Here is a 15,918-nt window from a genome sequence, read left to right on the forward strand (position 1 = left end):
TAATCTCTTCTGCACAGCCTACTCTCACCCTCAGGATATCTCTACACATCACAAAAAGAAATAGCATGCCACCCACCTTTCTCTCTCTCACCTACTATGTGCAGAGTTTCCTGGCTCTGACCATGTCCAAGCCCCGACTGGTATTTTTTTTTGCACTTGATTACCATTGTGATTAGTTACTGAAACAGATTCACATGAGTCTGCAGATATTCTTTAACATCTAAACATATTTTTTTAAAAGAGAGAAAAAAACAGCTCTTAATACAAACAACAAAGCCAACTTTCCAACCGCTCCTCAACACTGTCCTTTTCAGTGAACTTTCACTCTTAAGTTTTTAAATTAACAGATTGCTTCCAGCTTCTTGTCCTCAGACTGCCGAGACATTTTCACCATGCTTTTCCAAGTCCACTAGCACAACCATTTCACAATACCTTACACAAAGCTCTTCACAAGAAAGCGCAAGGGTCAACTGGTCATGTGATTCCGCGTGCAGTCTAGTCCTCCGCGCACAACACCTTTTTCCGGGGATGAGAATCGCGTAACAGCGAACAGGAGTTCACTTTATAAAAAGGTTGGAAACTCAGAAGTTGCGTTACAGACAAATTGTATCTAATAAACAAGCATTATAGGAGAGTTACCTGTAGCATCTGGATGGGATACGAATAGGAAGAATTTAGTGGGACATAGGCCAACCACTGGTCAATGGGACTAGATCAAGTTTAGGATATCTGGTTGGCTTGGACGAGTTGGAACGAATGGTTATATGGTCTTTCTGTGTTATATTACTTTATGACTCTAATCAATCTGTTCAGAGATGTTATCACACATCGCTGGAGCAGGTGGGACTTGAACTCGGGTCTCTCAGTGTAGGGGGAGAGACACTATTTCTACACCACAAGAGAGCCCCCAGTAAGAGTAGATTGATCAGATTATGGAATCAGGTACAGCTATCCTGATACATATAGACACACCCAATCCCACATCCATAGAGTCAAACAGCTCCATTAATGTTAATTCTCTAGACTCATAAGATGAATGTTTTTTCCATGAGAGATCTAAGGCCAAAAATATCCATGGAATCATCTGCCATGAGAGAAAGGTTAGATCGAAGAGTAAAGAGAGAAAGAATTGGAAAATAGCAATAGCACCAGCAGAAAGTATTCCTGTTGAATTTAATAAAAAATAAGAACCCAGAAACTTTTCTTCCAAAGTAACAGAATTGCTACCCTTTGAAACAGGTTAAAAATTATGCACCAAATTAGGTGGTTTACTTACCCGAACACAGTGAGTGACAAATGAGTCTATATAATCCTTAGCTTGATGATTATTGTAAAGGCAACATCTGAAATTAACCAAAATTTGAAAAATTAGGCCCATAATATTTATTTATTTTTGCAATACAAGAATATACAGAAAGGACTTTTTTTTCCCCCACAGTTTAGGCTTAAAATCTTCCCTTTACAGATGCTGACAAATTAACAGCATTTTCTGTTTTCATTTAAGTTAGATGGTTATTCATTTCTATTCAAACGAAACACCCTGACCAGCCAAAGTGTACTAAGTACAAAATTAGACATAATACACAAGATGATTCAATCAGGAAGCTTTAAGCATGGTCAAAGAGGTAGGTTTTAAAGAGCACTTTAAACAGAGGAAAGCAAGGTAGAGAGGCAGAGAATTGTAAGGAGGAATCTTCAAAAATTGATCCTGGACAACTGAACTGAATACATTGAGTAACTGTATCAGGGAAGTTCAAGAGGTGGAATGAGTTCAGATATACGTGAGTTGGGGCTGGAGGAGAATACAAAGAAAGGGAGGAGTGAGATCACAGAAGGATTTGAAAAGAAGAATTTTAATCAAAACATTGCGTGATAGACAGGGGAACAGGATTGTGAGCATAAAAATGCAGCCAGATTATTGGGTGACCTTAAGTTTATTGGCAGGAGAATATGGGCAACTGGCCATTATCACTGGAACGGTCAAATGTAGAACTGTTAAAAGATGAATGAAAATTTTAGCAGCAGCTGAGCTGAGCTGAATTCAGACAGTATAATGATATGGGAGAAAAAAAAAATCTGAGCGCTGGCATCAATACATGGTCAGAAACTTATGCTGGGGTCAAAAATGGCATTAAGGTTACAGCAAGACTGGTTTATTCTCAGAATCTTGCCAGGGAAAGGGATGACACCAATGGTTTGGGAAATGGAGTTTGAAATCAGCACCAAAAGCAACATTTTGGTCTCCCCAATGTTTAAATTGCAGAAGTTTATGCAGGAAGCGAAGCCATTCAAGTGATTCCTAGTTATGATTACACAAGAAAGAATGGAACCAACTTAGTAATTGTGTCCAGCTTATACTATAGTTTATTTCTAGCATTTTAATTCAAACTGCAAATTGCATTAAAATGGCTCTACTGAAAATGATTAGGAGCAATGTATGTATTTAACATGGAGTTCAGATCAGCAAATGCAAAAATTAATTGCTTTTGAAGTAGCACAATAGTTTATTTACTCACTTAGCTGAAAGCACAGGAGGACTAACAAAGTATCTCAAAGCATCTTTTATCATATCCTGCATCAGATGTGTACCAAACACCTTTTTGTTATCGACCAAAAAAGTTGCCTGCAACAAAAATATTTGTTATAAATGTAAACTATTTGCTAACCAGGATAATGTTTGTATCAATAATATATGTAAATTGTTTGGGATATTCAGATCATAAACACAGCAAAAGCAGATAACTTTGAATCTCACACTATAGTATTTATAGTATTTAACGTGCAAATATAAATAAACATGTAAACACAATGGAAGTGCAGTCTTTTGAACATTGTATAGAATGTGTAAAAATTTACGTACCTGTAATAAAGACCTAGAGAGCACACAAGGTGACTGTTCACTAAATTCACAGAAAAAGTCCTATAAAATAAAAGTTTTAAAAACACTTCAAAAATATTTTGATGAGACAAATTTCAAATATTTTGAGATGGGAAAATAATCTTGAAACACTCAGACATATTGTTAAAAACAACTTTGTTTGTAAGAGAATTTCTCTATAAAAAGTTTATTGTACAGATGGCCATAACGTTTTGTAGAATCCTCAACTGAAAAAGTGTCCACTCAGCCACTTGACAAACTGTTTTAGAACATAGAACATAGAACATAGAACATAGAAGAATACAGCGCAGTACAGGCCCTTGGGCCCTCGATGTTGCGCCGATCCAAGCCCACCTAAACTACACTAACCCACTATCCTCCATATACCTATCCAATGCCCTCTTAAATGCCCATAAAGAGGGAGAGTCTACCACTGTTACTGGCAGGGCATTCCATGAACTAACGACTCGCTGAGTGAAGAACCTACCCCTAACATCAGTCCTATATCTACCCCCCCTTAATTTAAAGCTATGCCCCCTTGTAATACCCGACTCAATACGCGGGAAAAGGTTCATACTGTCGACCCTATCTAACCCCCTAATCATCTTGTACACCTCAATCAAGTCACCCCTAAACCTTCTTTTCTCTAGTGAAAACAGCCCCAAGTGCCTCAGTCTTTCCTCATACGATTTTCCTTTCATACCAGGCAACATCCTGGTAAACCTCCTCTGCACCCGTTCCAATGCCTCCACATCCTTCCTATAGTATGGCGACCAAAACTGCACACAATATTCCAGATGCGGCCGTACCAGAGTCTTATACAACTGCATCATGACCTCAGGACTCCGGAACTCAATTCCTCTACCAATAAAAGCCAGTACGCCATATGCCTTCCTCACCGCACTATTTACCTGGGTGGCAACTTTCAGAGATCTGTGTACATAGACACCAAGATCCCTCTGCTCATCCACACTACCAAGTATCCGACCATTAGCCCAGTACCCCATCTTTTTGTTATTCTTCCCAAAGTGAATCACCTCGCACTTAGCTACATTGAATTCCATCTGCCACCTTTCTGCCCAGCTCTGCAGCTTCTCTATATCCTGCTGTAACCTGCCACATGCTTCCTCACTGTCAACAACTCCTCCGACTTTCGTGTCATCCGCAAACTTGCTCACCCAACCTTCTAACCCCTCTTCCAGGTCATTTATAAAAATGACAAACAGCAATGGTCCCAAAACAGATCCTTGCGGAACACCGCTAGTGACAGCACTCCATGAAGAAACTTTGCCATCAACTACTACCCTCTGTCTTCTTCCATCCAGCCAATTCCTAATCCAAACCTCCAACTCACCCTCAATGCCATATCTCCGTATTTTCTGCAGTAGCCTACCATGGGGAACCTTATCGAACGCCTTACTAAAATCCATATATACCACATCTACCGCTTTCCCCTCATCAACCTCCTTCGTCACCTTTTCAAAGAATTCAATAAGGTTTGTGAGGCACGACTTGCCCTTCACAAAACCATGCTGACTATCCTTGATCACATTATTCCTATCTAGATGTGCATAAATCCTATCCCTTACAATTCTCTCTAAGACTTTGCCCACAACAGAAGTGAGACTCACCGGCCTATAGTTACTAGGGCTATCCCTACTCCCCTTTTTGAACAAGGGAACCACATTTGCTATCCTCCAGTCTTCTGGGACTACTCCTGTAGACAAAGAGGACATAAAAATCAAGGCCAATGGCTCTGCAATCTCCTCCCTTGCTTCCCAGAGAATCCTAGGATAAATGCCATCAGGCCCAGGGGACTTATCTATTTTCACCTTTTCCAGGATTTCCAACACCTCTTCTCTACATACCTCAAAGCCATCCATTCTACTTATTTGTGCCTCAGTATTCTCATCGACAACAATGCCCTGTTCCTGAGTGAATACTGAAGAAAAGTATTCATTCAGTGTCTCCCCAATCTCTTCCGCCTCCACACGCAACTTCCCCCTACTATCCTTGACTGGACCTATTCCTACCCTAGTCATTCTTTTATTCCTAACATACCTATAGAAAGCCTTAGGGTTTTCCCTAATCCTATCTACTAAGGACCTTTCGTGTCCCCTCCTTGCTGCTTTTAGCTCTCTCTTCAGGTCCTTCCTGGCTACCCTATAACTCTCAATCGCCCCAATTGAACCTTCACGTCTCATCTTGAGATAGGCCGCCCTCTTCCATTTAACAAGGGATTCCAATTCCTTATTAAACCACGGCTCCCTCGCACGACCCTTTCCTACCTGCCTGACAGGTACATAATTATCAAGGACACTCAATAGTTGCCCCTTGAACAAGTTCCACATATCATTTACACTCTTGCCTTGGAGTCTACTTTTCCAAGCCACACATCCTAAGTCATGCCTCACCGCATCATAATTTCCCTTACCCCAGCTATAATTCTTGCCCTGTAGTACACACTTATCCCTCTCCATCACGAGTGTAAAAATCACCGAATTATGGTCACTATCCCCAAAGTGCTCACCTACCTCTAATTCTAACACCTGGCCTGGTTCGTTACCCAGAACCAAATCCAGTATGGCCTCACCTCTTGTTGGCCTGTCTACATATTGTGTCAGGAAACTCTCCTGCACACATTGAACAAACACTGACCCATCTAACGAACTTGAGCTATAGCTTTCCCAATCAATATCAGGAAAGTTAAAGTCCCCCATAACAACCACCCTATTACTGTCACTCATCTCCTGAATCACCTTCCCAATCCTTTCTTCAATGATTCTAGGACTATTAGGAGGCCTGTAAAAGACTCCTAACAGGGTGACCTCACCTTTCCTATTCCTAACCTCAGCCCAAACTACCTCAGATGGCAAGTCCTCATCCATCGTCCTTTCTTTCATTAGTTAAAGTCAATACTGTTCAATCTCGCAAAAGTTAAAAATAATTTGTAGGTCATTTAGCACTTACAAAGATGAAAAGTAAATTCCAGCATTTTCAATGTTTTAACTTTTTTGTTCCATTCAACAATTGTGTTGCTATCTGAACAAATGTACAAGCCAATACTCAAAGATTACAGAAAAAGGGTCACTCTGATTGATGTCATGGTAATGCCTTGGCTCCAAAGATCAAAAATTAACTTTGATAACTCGCTCTGTTGCTGCATGTGCCCATATACCATGGAACTGCCATCACTGGATCAGTATCCTAGATTTTCCTATCTAACGCCGTAATGGGAGGACAATGACTATTAAGACCATGGCTCTTCAAAGAGAAGGGCTCTTGCAGTAATTAAGAATAGCATGCAAGTGTGGCCTAACCAGTGCTATTCACATACCAAGGTTTTGGAACAATAACTAAAAAGTTCACCTTTTCACAGTTAACCACAATTATACCACTGATGGTAGCTGTGGTGAAGTCTGTAGGCTACTCTGCCAACTGAAAGAGGAAGGGTGGCACTCTCTTAAAAAAAACTTAGGCACAGTGAAAGGAAAAACAGCATTAGGTTTATAGTATAAAGTAAAGTTTCATAAAAGAGTTACAAGCAGCTGGGAGTGAGGATGAAGGAAAACAAAAGAAAAACAAGGATCTCATAATAATTGTTTTTAACCTGCACAGCTGAAAATAAATACTAAAGATTTCCTGCAAATTTGCTTTTCATTGAATACAAGAAAATGACTATAGATGAATTAACTGAGCTTTTTTTTTGTTTCTTGATTCAAAAGGGAGAAACAATTTTAATTTGGTATGAAACTGCAAGTCAGAGAGTCAAGGGCTCAGAGACAGGCCATTTGGCCCAAACTGGTCCATGCCAACCAAAATGTCCATCAACGCTAACCCCATTTCCCTGCACTTGCCTATATCCTTGGAAACTTTTCTTTTCCAAGAATTTATCCAAATGCCTTTTAAATGCTGTTAACGTCCCTGCCTCAACCATTTCCGCTGGCAGCTTATTCCATATGCATACCCTCTATGTAAAAAATATTGCCCCATAGGTTCCCTTTTATTCTTTCCCCTCTCACCTTAAACTGATGCCCTCTAGTCCTTGATTCCTCAACCCTGGGAAAAAGATTGAGTGCATTCACCCGAACCATGCCTCTCAGGATCTTATACACCTAGATTGTATTATCTCCAGTATGGAAACAGGCCATTCGGCCCCCCAAGTCCATCATCAACCCTCCGAAGGGTAACCCACCCAGACCCATTTCCCTCTGACTAATGCACCTAACACTATGGGCAATTTAGCATGGCCAATTTACCTAACCTGCACATCTTTGGACTGAGAGAGGAAACCCATGCAGACACAGGGAGAATGTGCAAACACCACACAGACAGACAGTTACCCGAAGCAGGATTCAAACCTGGGCTCCTGGTGCTGTGAGGCTGCAGTGCTAACCACTGTGCCACCCTCAGTCTCCTACGCTCTAAAGAAAAAAGTCCTAGTTTGTCCAATCTCTCCCTATAACTCAGACCCTTGAGTCCTGGCAACATCCTTGCAAATTTCTTCTGCAATCTTTTCAGATTAATAACATCCTTCCTATGGCAAGGTGACTAAAACTGAACACAATATTCCAAGTGCAGCCTCACCAACATCCTGTACAACTGCAACATAACTTCCCAACTTCTGTACTCAATAATCAGACTGATGAAAGACAGTGTGCCAAAAGGCTTCTTCATGCCCTGTCTACCTGTGACTCCACTTTCAGAGAACCATGCACTTGAATCCCAAGGTCCCTCTTATCCATTACACTCTAAGGCCCTACCATTCACCATGAAAGTCAAACTTGATTTGACTTTCCAAAATGCAACACCTTACACTAATCCATATTAAACTCCATTTGCCAATTCTCAATCCACTTCTCCAGCTGATCAAGGTCCTGCTGCAATTTCTGATAACCTTTCTCACTGTCCACGGTAACACCTTTTAGTGTCATCTGCCAACATAGAAATCATGCCTTGTACATTCTCATCCAAATCATTGACATAAATAACAAACAGCAATGGACCCAGGACTGACTCCTGACGCGCTCCACTAGTCACAGGCCTCCAGTCCGACAAGCATCCTTCCACTATTACCCTCTGCTTCATTCCATCAAGCCAATTTTGTATCCAATTTGTCAGCTTCCCTTGGATTCCACGTAATCTAATCTTCCGAAGCAGCCTCCCATGTGGAAGCTTATCAAAGGCCTTACTAAAATCCATAAAGATGTCTACCACCCTGCCTTCAACAATCTTCCTGGTCACTTCATCAAAGAACTCTAACAAATTTGTGAGGCATAATCTCCCACGCACAAAGCCATGCTGACTATTCCTAATCAAGCCCAGTCTTTCCAAATGCATGCATATCTTATCTCAGAATCTTGAGTATCTGGTCAGGACCAGGAGATTTATTCACCTTCAAGCATTCTAATACATCCAACATCTCCGTGATACACAGTGCCCCCAAGATATGATCACTAACTTCCCCAAGTTCCCAAGGTGTTGGGTTTCGGCAATTGCACGGTGTACTCGACATTTGAGTTTGCTTGCATCGGTCTTTGTTTCCAGAACAACATCGGCATTACATAGAAAAGATGCTTTTCTGTGTTGCTAAAAATTGGTGATATAAATACAACTTCTGTTTCAAAGGATGTTTTATATTTCAAAATCAATTTATCCCTGAGAATCATCTGAATAGTTAACAGACGTTTTAGAAAACTATACATAAATCTTCAACTTACCAAAATATTGTGCAGGTTTGTCAAGTTGACAACTTCACAAACCATTTTTATTCGCTCTATAAGTTTAGCAAAATAATTGACCATATCCTCTCGTTTTATAATTTTTGCATAGCGAGGAAATGTTGGAGGTAACAAGCGCTGATTGACCAGTGGTTCAAATCCCATCATTATAGGATGATCTATCAAAAGTGCAAAGTTATTGTTTTTGCTTCAGTATTTATTTCTTAAAAACATACAATTACAGTTTTAAAAACACTAATAAAAGGTTACATTAATCAGCCCATCCACTTCAGATAGGAAACTTTAACAAACCAAAGTAAGAACCAAGTAAATAAAATAGAGATGCAGGGCCAGATGTGCTGTGCCTGAATGTTGTAGGAGCTGGTGGACTCCATTATGGTTCACAGTGATCACATCTGTACCGAATCTAGTTGGCTGAGGAACTCCATCTCAGAACTGATGAGCTGGAGTCCAAGGATCAAACACTGTGACAGTTCAGGGAGCAATCACACTTCTTAGATCAAGTACCTTGAATTTGGTCAGTTGTCAGAGATAGGAAGGTGTGACTATGAGTGAGGCAGATCGATGGATCGAGGGAATAGTTCTGAAGGACCCTCAGCTCTTGAGATTATCTAACAAGTTTAAGATTCTTGCTTTTTGTATCGATGAAGTAGGGGCTGCAAGAAGCAAACTGATCATAGCATCGTGGTGCAGGGATCATTCAAGAAGGGGGAGAAAACAGAAATGAAATTGTATTTGAGAATAGTAGGCAGTAGTCAGGACAACAGACACTGTACTCTGTGGCCAGGATTTAGAATCCTAAAGGCTATGTTGCCTGCCTGGTGTACAGGCTCAGGATCTCTCAACTGGGCTGCAGAGGACCTTGGGGTAGGGGAGAGGAGGGGTAAGATCCAGCTGTTGTGGTTGCATAGGTACAAGTGACATAGGTGGAACAAGGAAAGAGGTTCTGCTGAGGGAGTATGAGCAGCTCGGGGCTAAATTAAAAAGCAGAATAAAAAAGGTAATAATCTCCAGATTACTGCCTCAGTCTCAAGCTAACTGGCACAGGGTCAACCAGATTATAAAAGATGTAAACTCATGGCTCAAATAATTGGTATGGGAGAAATGGGTTAGAGTTCATGAGGCATTGGCGCCAGTCATTCGGAAAGGAGGGAGCTGTTTTTACAGGACAGGATCAAAGAGATCTGGCATAGCATGACAGGAGATAGGGCTTTAAATGAAATAGTTACTGGGTTCAGAAGCATGGAAAACTAGAAAATCAAAGTGATGGATCATTAGTGATGGAGCAGATTGCTACAAGAAATTGAAAGGGACAGAATGCGTGAATGTGATTGTACACCAAGGAACCATGAAAGTATGCAAAAATTTGATGAGAGAACAAATTTAAAGGTATCTTTGTATCTTAATGCATGAAGCATTCGGAATAAGGTTGACAAACTGACAGTACAAATCAAGGTAAATGTGATCTCATTGCCATTATGGGAACATGGTCACAAGGAGATCAAAACTGGTAACCTAAGATTCAGGGATATTTGACCTTTCAGAAACGCAGAAAGGATGGGAAAGTTGGTAGGGTAGCGCTATTAATAAGAAAGAAAACAAGAGCAGTTGAGAATTGATCGATGCTTGGATGATCAAGAATTAATTAGAAAATATGACACCCCTTTTCTAAATGGGAGGCAAGTGTTAGTAATTGCAGGCCGATGAGCCTAACATCTCTATTGCTGGAAAAATATTGGAATCAATTATTAAGGAATTAATAGCAGAATATTTGGAAAATCGGAATTTAACCAAGCAAAACCAGCACGGCTTCATGAAAGGGAAATTGTCTGACTCATTTATTAGTTTTTCAAATAAGTTTTACCCACACTGAACAGGAGGGAAACCAGTAGATATGTTGTATTTGAACTTCCAGAAGATGTTTGGCAAAGCACTTCACAAAGATTTAAGTCATAATAACCTACAGTGTTTGAGGCAGTATATTGGCATGGATAGAGTACTGTCTATTTGGTAAGAATCAGCAATTGGGAATAAGGGGTACTTTCATAAGTTGGTGACCTGTGACCACTGGGGTTCCACAAGGATCAGTATTGGACTGCAACTGTTTACAATATATATTATACTAAGAAGAAGGAGATGAATTTACTGTAGCCAAAAGCTGCAGACACAAAAGTAGGTGGAAAGGCAGATTGCAAAGTGAAAGTTACAGTTTGCAGAGAGATATTGATAGATGAAGTGAGTGAGCAAAAAGATGGCAAATGGAGTTTAAGATGGGAAAACATAAACTTGGTCATTTTAGAAGGAAAAACAAAAGAACAGAATGCAGAAACATTGCAGAAACTTGCAACACAAAAGGGACTTAGGATACTTGGGCATGAAACATAAAGCTAGTTTTGGTTCCCTTACTTAATGAAAGATGTCATTTCATTAGAGACAGTTTGCAGAATGTTCACTAGGATGATCCGCAGTGTGAAGTAATTGTCCTATGAGCAAATGCTAAACAGGTTGGGACTCATTAGAATTTTGAAGATTGAGAGATGATCTCACTGAAACAGACAGGATTCTTAAGGAGTTTGACAGGATAAATGCTGAGAGGATGCTTCTCTTCATTCTAGAACCAGTCAGCATAGCCTCAGAATTAAGGGGTGCCTATTCAATATAGAGATGAGGAAAAATTTCATCTCTCAGGAGTTGAGAATCCTTGTAATTCCTTGCCAAAGAGAGATGTGGGGTAGACAGCTTGTATATATTTAAGGCTGAGACAGATAGATTCTTGATCAGTAGGAGAATCAGGGTAATGGGGAAAGAGCAAGGAAGTGGATGTGAGGAATATCGTACCAGCTATGATACACAGCAGGCTTGAGGAGCTAAATTGCCTACTCCTGTTCCAACTTCTTATAGCCTTGGGTATAATCATCATACACCAAACAAGGAAGGTCCAAGCTTTAAATCCTCGATTTTAGTGATAGAGTTTGCTGACACCAGTGGATAACAGAATTCTAATCTAAAAATTATGCACTACCAGGACAGAAGCATCAAAACGGCCCTTTCCAAAATTCTAGGCTCTCAAAACTAAAAGAAAAGGAATGAGAAATATAAAACCGTAACTCCTCCAGTTTCTCCATTACACTTACCCGACCACACACATCTCAAACTCCAAGCATCCAGTGACACTCCTGGTCTGAGGTCAACTGCATGCCTAGCAGTGATCACTAATCCCAGTCGCATTGCTGGGATTGAAGAATTGTCAGGTGTCTGACTGGATGGCAGTTCTTGGAGGCAGAATATCATGTTTCAGAGGGCCGGAAATCACAACTTCAAGCAACTAATTGTCAAAGTATGTAAAATTCAGTCTAAGCTTTTGGGCCAATGGGAGTGGATTTGTACCTAGTATTCCAGCCAATGGGCGAATCACTGCCTCTGCACTAAATCCCAGTTTCAAGTACTGTTTCAAGGAACCTGTGAAATAACTAAAATGTAGAAAATATTATTTTGTACCTCCTTTTGTAGTATCATTTTGGGCCTGAATGCCATGGTGGATCGAGTTTTGTATAGCAGGTAGAAGATCAGCAGCTTGAGTTATAAGCTTCTGGGCTTCACTTATTGCACTCATCTAGAAAAGCAAGGTACTACATTAGACTTCAGTTTTAAACTTTCTTCATCATTATAATGTCACTGATCTTCCCAACACTTATTCCACGCAGTGCATCAAAACAAAGCTTTGATGGTGGCAGCCTTCCACCATATTTCTATCTGTGAAATTATACAACTAATTAGCAGGAAGTACAACAGCAACCTTAGTGGGTGGAGGAGTCCCCATTTCCTAGATTCAGCCAAGGGAAACCATCTTTCTTTGATTGAGCTGAGAATCAAGGTATAAAGGCTCACACTTCCCTGTTCTTATCTACAAAAATAAATATTACTAACAGTGCTGTGCATCACAGCAACCACGAGGAAATGCTTTTTGATGGATATTCTACAAAGATTGGATGGGGAAAAATGTAGACTTATGAGAGTAGTACAATGCAGTCAATTGGCTGCATGGAGAAAATCAGGAAGAACACAAGGTCGACAAAAAAAAATTATGCAATATCATAAGATATTTTATCAACTGTTCCCCATCCAATTTATTAGAAAGAAATGCAGAGAAAACTCTTTTGTATTGATGCTATAATGTTACTTAGGCCTTTATGTACTGGGTTAAATCACGTGCATACAAATGTGCCCACTTTAAGTGGCAGGGGCAGTATTATATCAATGGATCGAAATTTGACAACTCTTATTAGTGTTCAAATCAGCCAGCATATTAAAGGGAAGAAATATGCAAAAACGTGATTTTCTAGAACTTGACTGATTTACACCACTCAACTGTTTGCTTCACGTAAGCAACATCTTAATCCTGGTCCTCCTATTAGTTTGAAGAATTTGCAAGACTTGTGCAGAACGTTTCTCAATAAATGTATTCTGAAATAAGATTGGTACAGTCATAGAGTGATAGAAATGAACAGCATGGAAACAGACCCTTCGGTCCAACTCGTTCATGCTGACCAGAGATTCTAAATTAATCTAGTCCCATTTGCCAGCATTTGGCCCATATTCCTCCAGACAGACACCTTTTAAATGTTGTAACTGCACCAGCCTTCACCACTTTCTCTGGCAGCTCATTCCAAACATGCATGAAAATATTGCTCCTTAGATCTGTTTCAAATCTTTCCCTTTTCACCTTAAACCCATGCTCGCTTCTTTTGGACTCCCCTGCCCAGGGGAAAAGATCTTGGCTCTTCATTCTATGCCCTTCATGATTTTATAAACTTCTGTTTATCCATCAGCCTTCAATGCTCCACAGAAAATATCCATAGCCTATTCAGCCTTTCCCTATAGCTCAAACTCTCCAGTCCTGGCAACATTTTGATCAATCTTTTCTCTCTGAATCATAGATTTCCAACTTGAAGTCTAACTACAGGGCTTGAACACAGATACCCTAGGGTAGAATTGAGTGAGTATTGCACTACAGGAGGTGCCGTCTTTCTGATATGATGCAAGCCAAGGACATATTCAGTCTACTTGGCAGATGTAAAAGATCCAATTGCACTACTTGAACAGGAGCAGGGGAGTTATCCAGTGTCCTGACCAATACTGTATATACTCAAGTAAAAGTTGATCTCATGTAAAAGCCAACCCCCTATTTTTGGCCAAACAAATCATGGAATTTTCTCATGTAAAAATCGATTTTAGTTCTTCACAGATAACAAATCAACATTTGCGAGTCGAGGTATTGTCCTGTACACAAATGTTATGATGAGTAAATGATTTTTTTGTGCTATTATGTGTTTTGAAGTACAATTCACACCAATGTTAGACTACAGATTTCTTAAGTTCATTATCAAATGAGCACTATAATTAGTACGATAAAAGGTTTATCACACCATTTCCAAAAAAAAAGGTCTATATGCATTTATTGCTCTCGAATTATTGTGCAGCTGTTGACAATTTCTCATGGCTACAATGATCGGTGAGACTGTATGAGAGTCAAATGTCTGATAACATTTTTTTAAAAATCAGAAATAAATGCTTAAAATGTTAGATTGAAACTAAAAAAATGGAGGGAAATGGAAAAACTTGGCAAAAACGCTTAAGATACATCAGGTCAGAGTAAGGTGACAACTTCCCTTTGAATGCAGCTCAGCTGAGGTCAGTTCTCTTGTTGCACTTATGGAATCACCATAATTCATTGTGTATTTTTTTCTTTATTTGTTTAGAGATCAATTGGGCTTCTGCTAATGATATGGTATTTTGAACTGTAGCATGAAGTTTAGTCCCTCAAAAGTAGTATCCATGTCATAATCAACCCCATAAATTTAACGCTAACAAAAAGTCTAAAATTGACTTTTATGAGTATACACGGAATGTGTCCTTCAAACAACATTGCAAAAGAACAGATAGTTACCAGACTGTTGTTTGAGGGAATTTGCTGAAAGCAAATTAATTTCTGTAATCCCTATATTACAGCAGTGTCTATATACTTACGAGATTACTTTATAGTAAGCATGCATACTAGAATAAATTCCACACAGAAGATAAAGTTCGTCAATGAATTTCATGAGGAGTTTGCGAAACATACAATTTTTGCAGGACAATTAGCCTCTAGTTTTAATTGACGAGACACTGAAAAGGAAACATACTTATTCCACCATACACATTTAAATATGATGCCCATCTATTATACTCATATTGAGTTTAATATGTAGGCCACCACATTCCACTTTAATTGTATTGAAGACTATTTGCATATATACTGAGCTGAATTTTTTCATTCTTTAGTCAAATGTTATTTGCAGCAAACTTCATGTAGAGTTTCCCACCATGGCCCATAATGAATTTCCTCCCATAATCTTGCACTGCTCACCTTATTAATTATGCATCAGGGTCGACAGCACCCATTCATTCAATGCTGCAAAGGCTGAAATGCTCACTGCTGCCAGGGGCTTGCACCATGGGCACCACATTTAAACATCAGCTATATAATAGTTTAAATGATACAAGCTGGGAACTGTCCTTCTTAAGTCTGCTGCTCCATTACTTTTGGTGACAAGATGTCACAGAAAGGGAAGTCGGCATGCTGCTTTGGAGAAAGGAACCTGGAGATGCTGGTGAAGGGGTTGTTTAGTGATGAGGGATATCCTCCTTCTATAGGCCTTCAAAGAATGTCCCAATACTGCTCGAAGCCAGCCCAGATAGAAGCCTAGGTGTCATTTCATACACCAAATGAAATGCTGAATACTCCTGGAAGATGGTTAATGACCTCCTGTAATCCACAACAGTGAGTACCACAATTTTCTCCCTGGTTCCTCACTAACTCTGCTACTACACACTAATGTCACTGATGACAGATGACAAGTCTCACCAATGTATGCAGTATCTGCACTCAATAGGTCTCACCTATCTTGTGATCCTAAACTATTAAACCTTAGTGCCCTCTGCACTTTCTACTCAGTCATTTGGGACACCTAACCACATCTGCTGCCTCTGCAAAATTATGAGCAGTTGTTTCATTCACTTTCACACTCAATCCCTCTTCTGATCTCACTGCAAGAGAAAATGTCTCATTATTGGGCAGAGTGTGTAACAACTGTCAGCAATGTGGCTGATATAACGATAAGGTGACCCTTCAGATAGCTAGGGAAGACAGAGATTGCTCATGTGGAGAGACAGACTTCCAGGTCAAGACAACCCAGTCAGCTTCATTGTGCTGTGCTGTACATCCATTACCAACACTGAGAACTTACTCTCAAGATGCTT

General features: G+C 39.9%; 1 protein-coding gene across 2 annotated transcripts in view; it reads right to left on the reverse strand.

Annotated features, from left to right (window-relative positions):
- naa35 (N-alpha-acetyltransferase 35, NatC auxiliary subunit) overlaps positions 1 to 15,918 on the reverse strand; it is a 78,135-nt gene that overhangs the window by 26,908 nt on the left and 35,309 nt on the right. For both annotated transcript variants that reach the window (XM_043713167.2, XM_043713161.2), the window contains exons 11-15: positions 12,118 to 12,232; positions 8,599 to 8,777; positions 2,861 to 2,920; positions 2,517 to 2,623; positions 1,277 to 1,343 (exon numbers count right to left, since the gene is read on the reverse strand). In XM_043713167.2, the coding sequence (XP_043569102.1) occupies positions 1,277 to 1,343; positions 2,517 to 2,623; positions 2,861 to 2,920; positions 8,599 to 8,777; positions 12,118 to 12,232 (528 nt within the window). The remainder of the gene's footprint in view (positions 1 to 1,276; positions 1,344 to 2,516; positions 2,624 to 2,860; positions 2,921 to 8,598; positions 8,778 to 12,117; positions 12,233 to 15,918) is intronic.

The sequence above is a fragment of the Chiloscyllium plagiosum genome, unplaced genomic scaffold, assembly GCF_037043375.1.
Source record: "Chiloscyllium plagiosum isolate Xiang-an unplaced genomic scaffold, Cpla_swu_hap1 HiC_scaffold_2, whole genome shotgun sequence".
NCBI lineage: Eukaryota > Metazoa > Chordata > Chondrichthyes > Orectolobiformes > Hemiscylliidae > Chiloscyllium > Chiloscyllium plagiosum.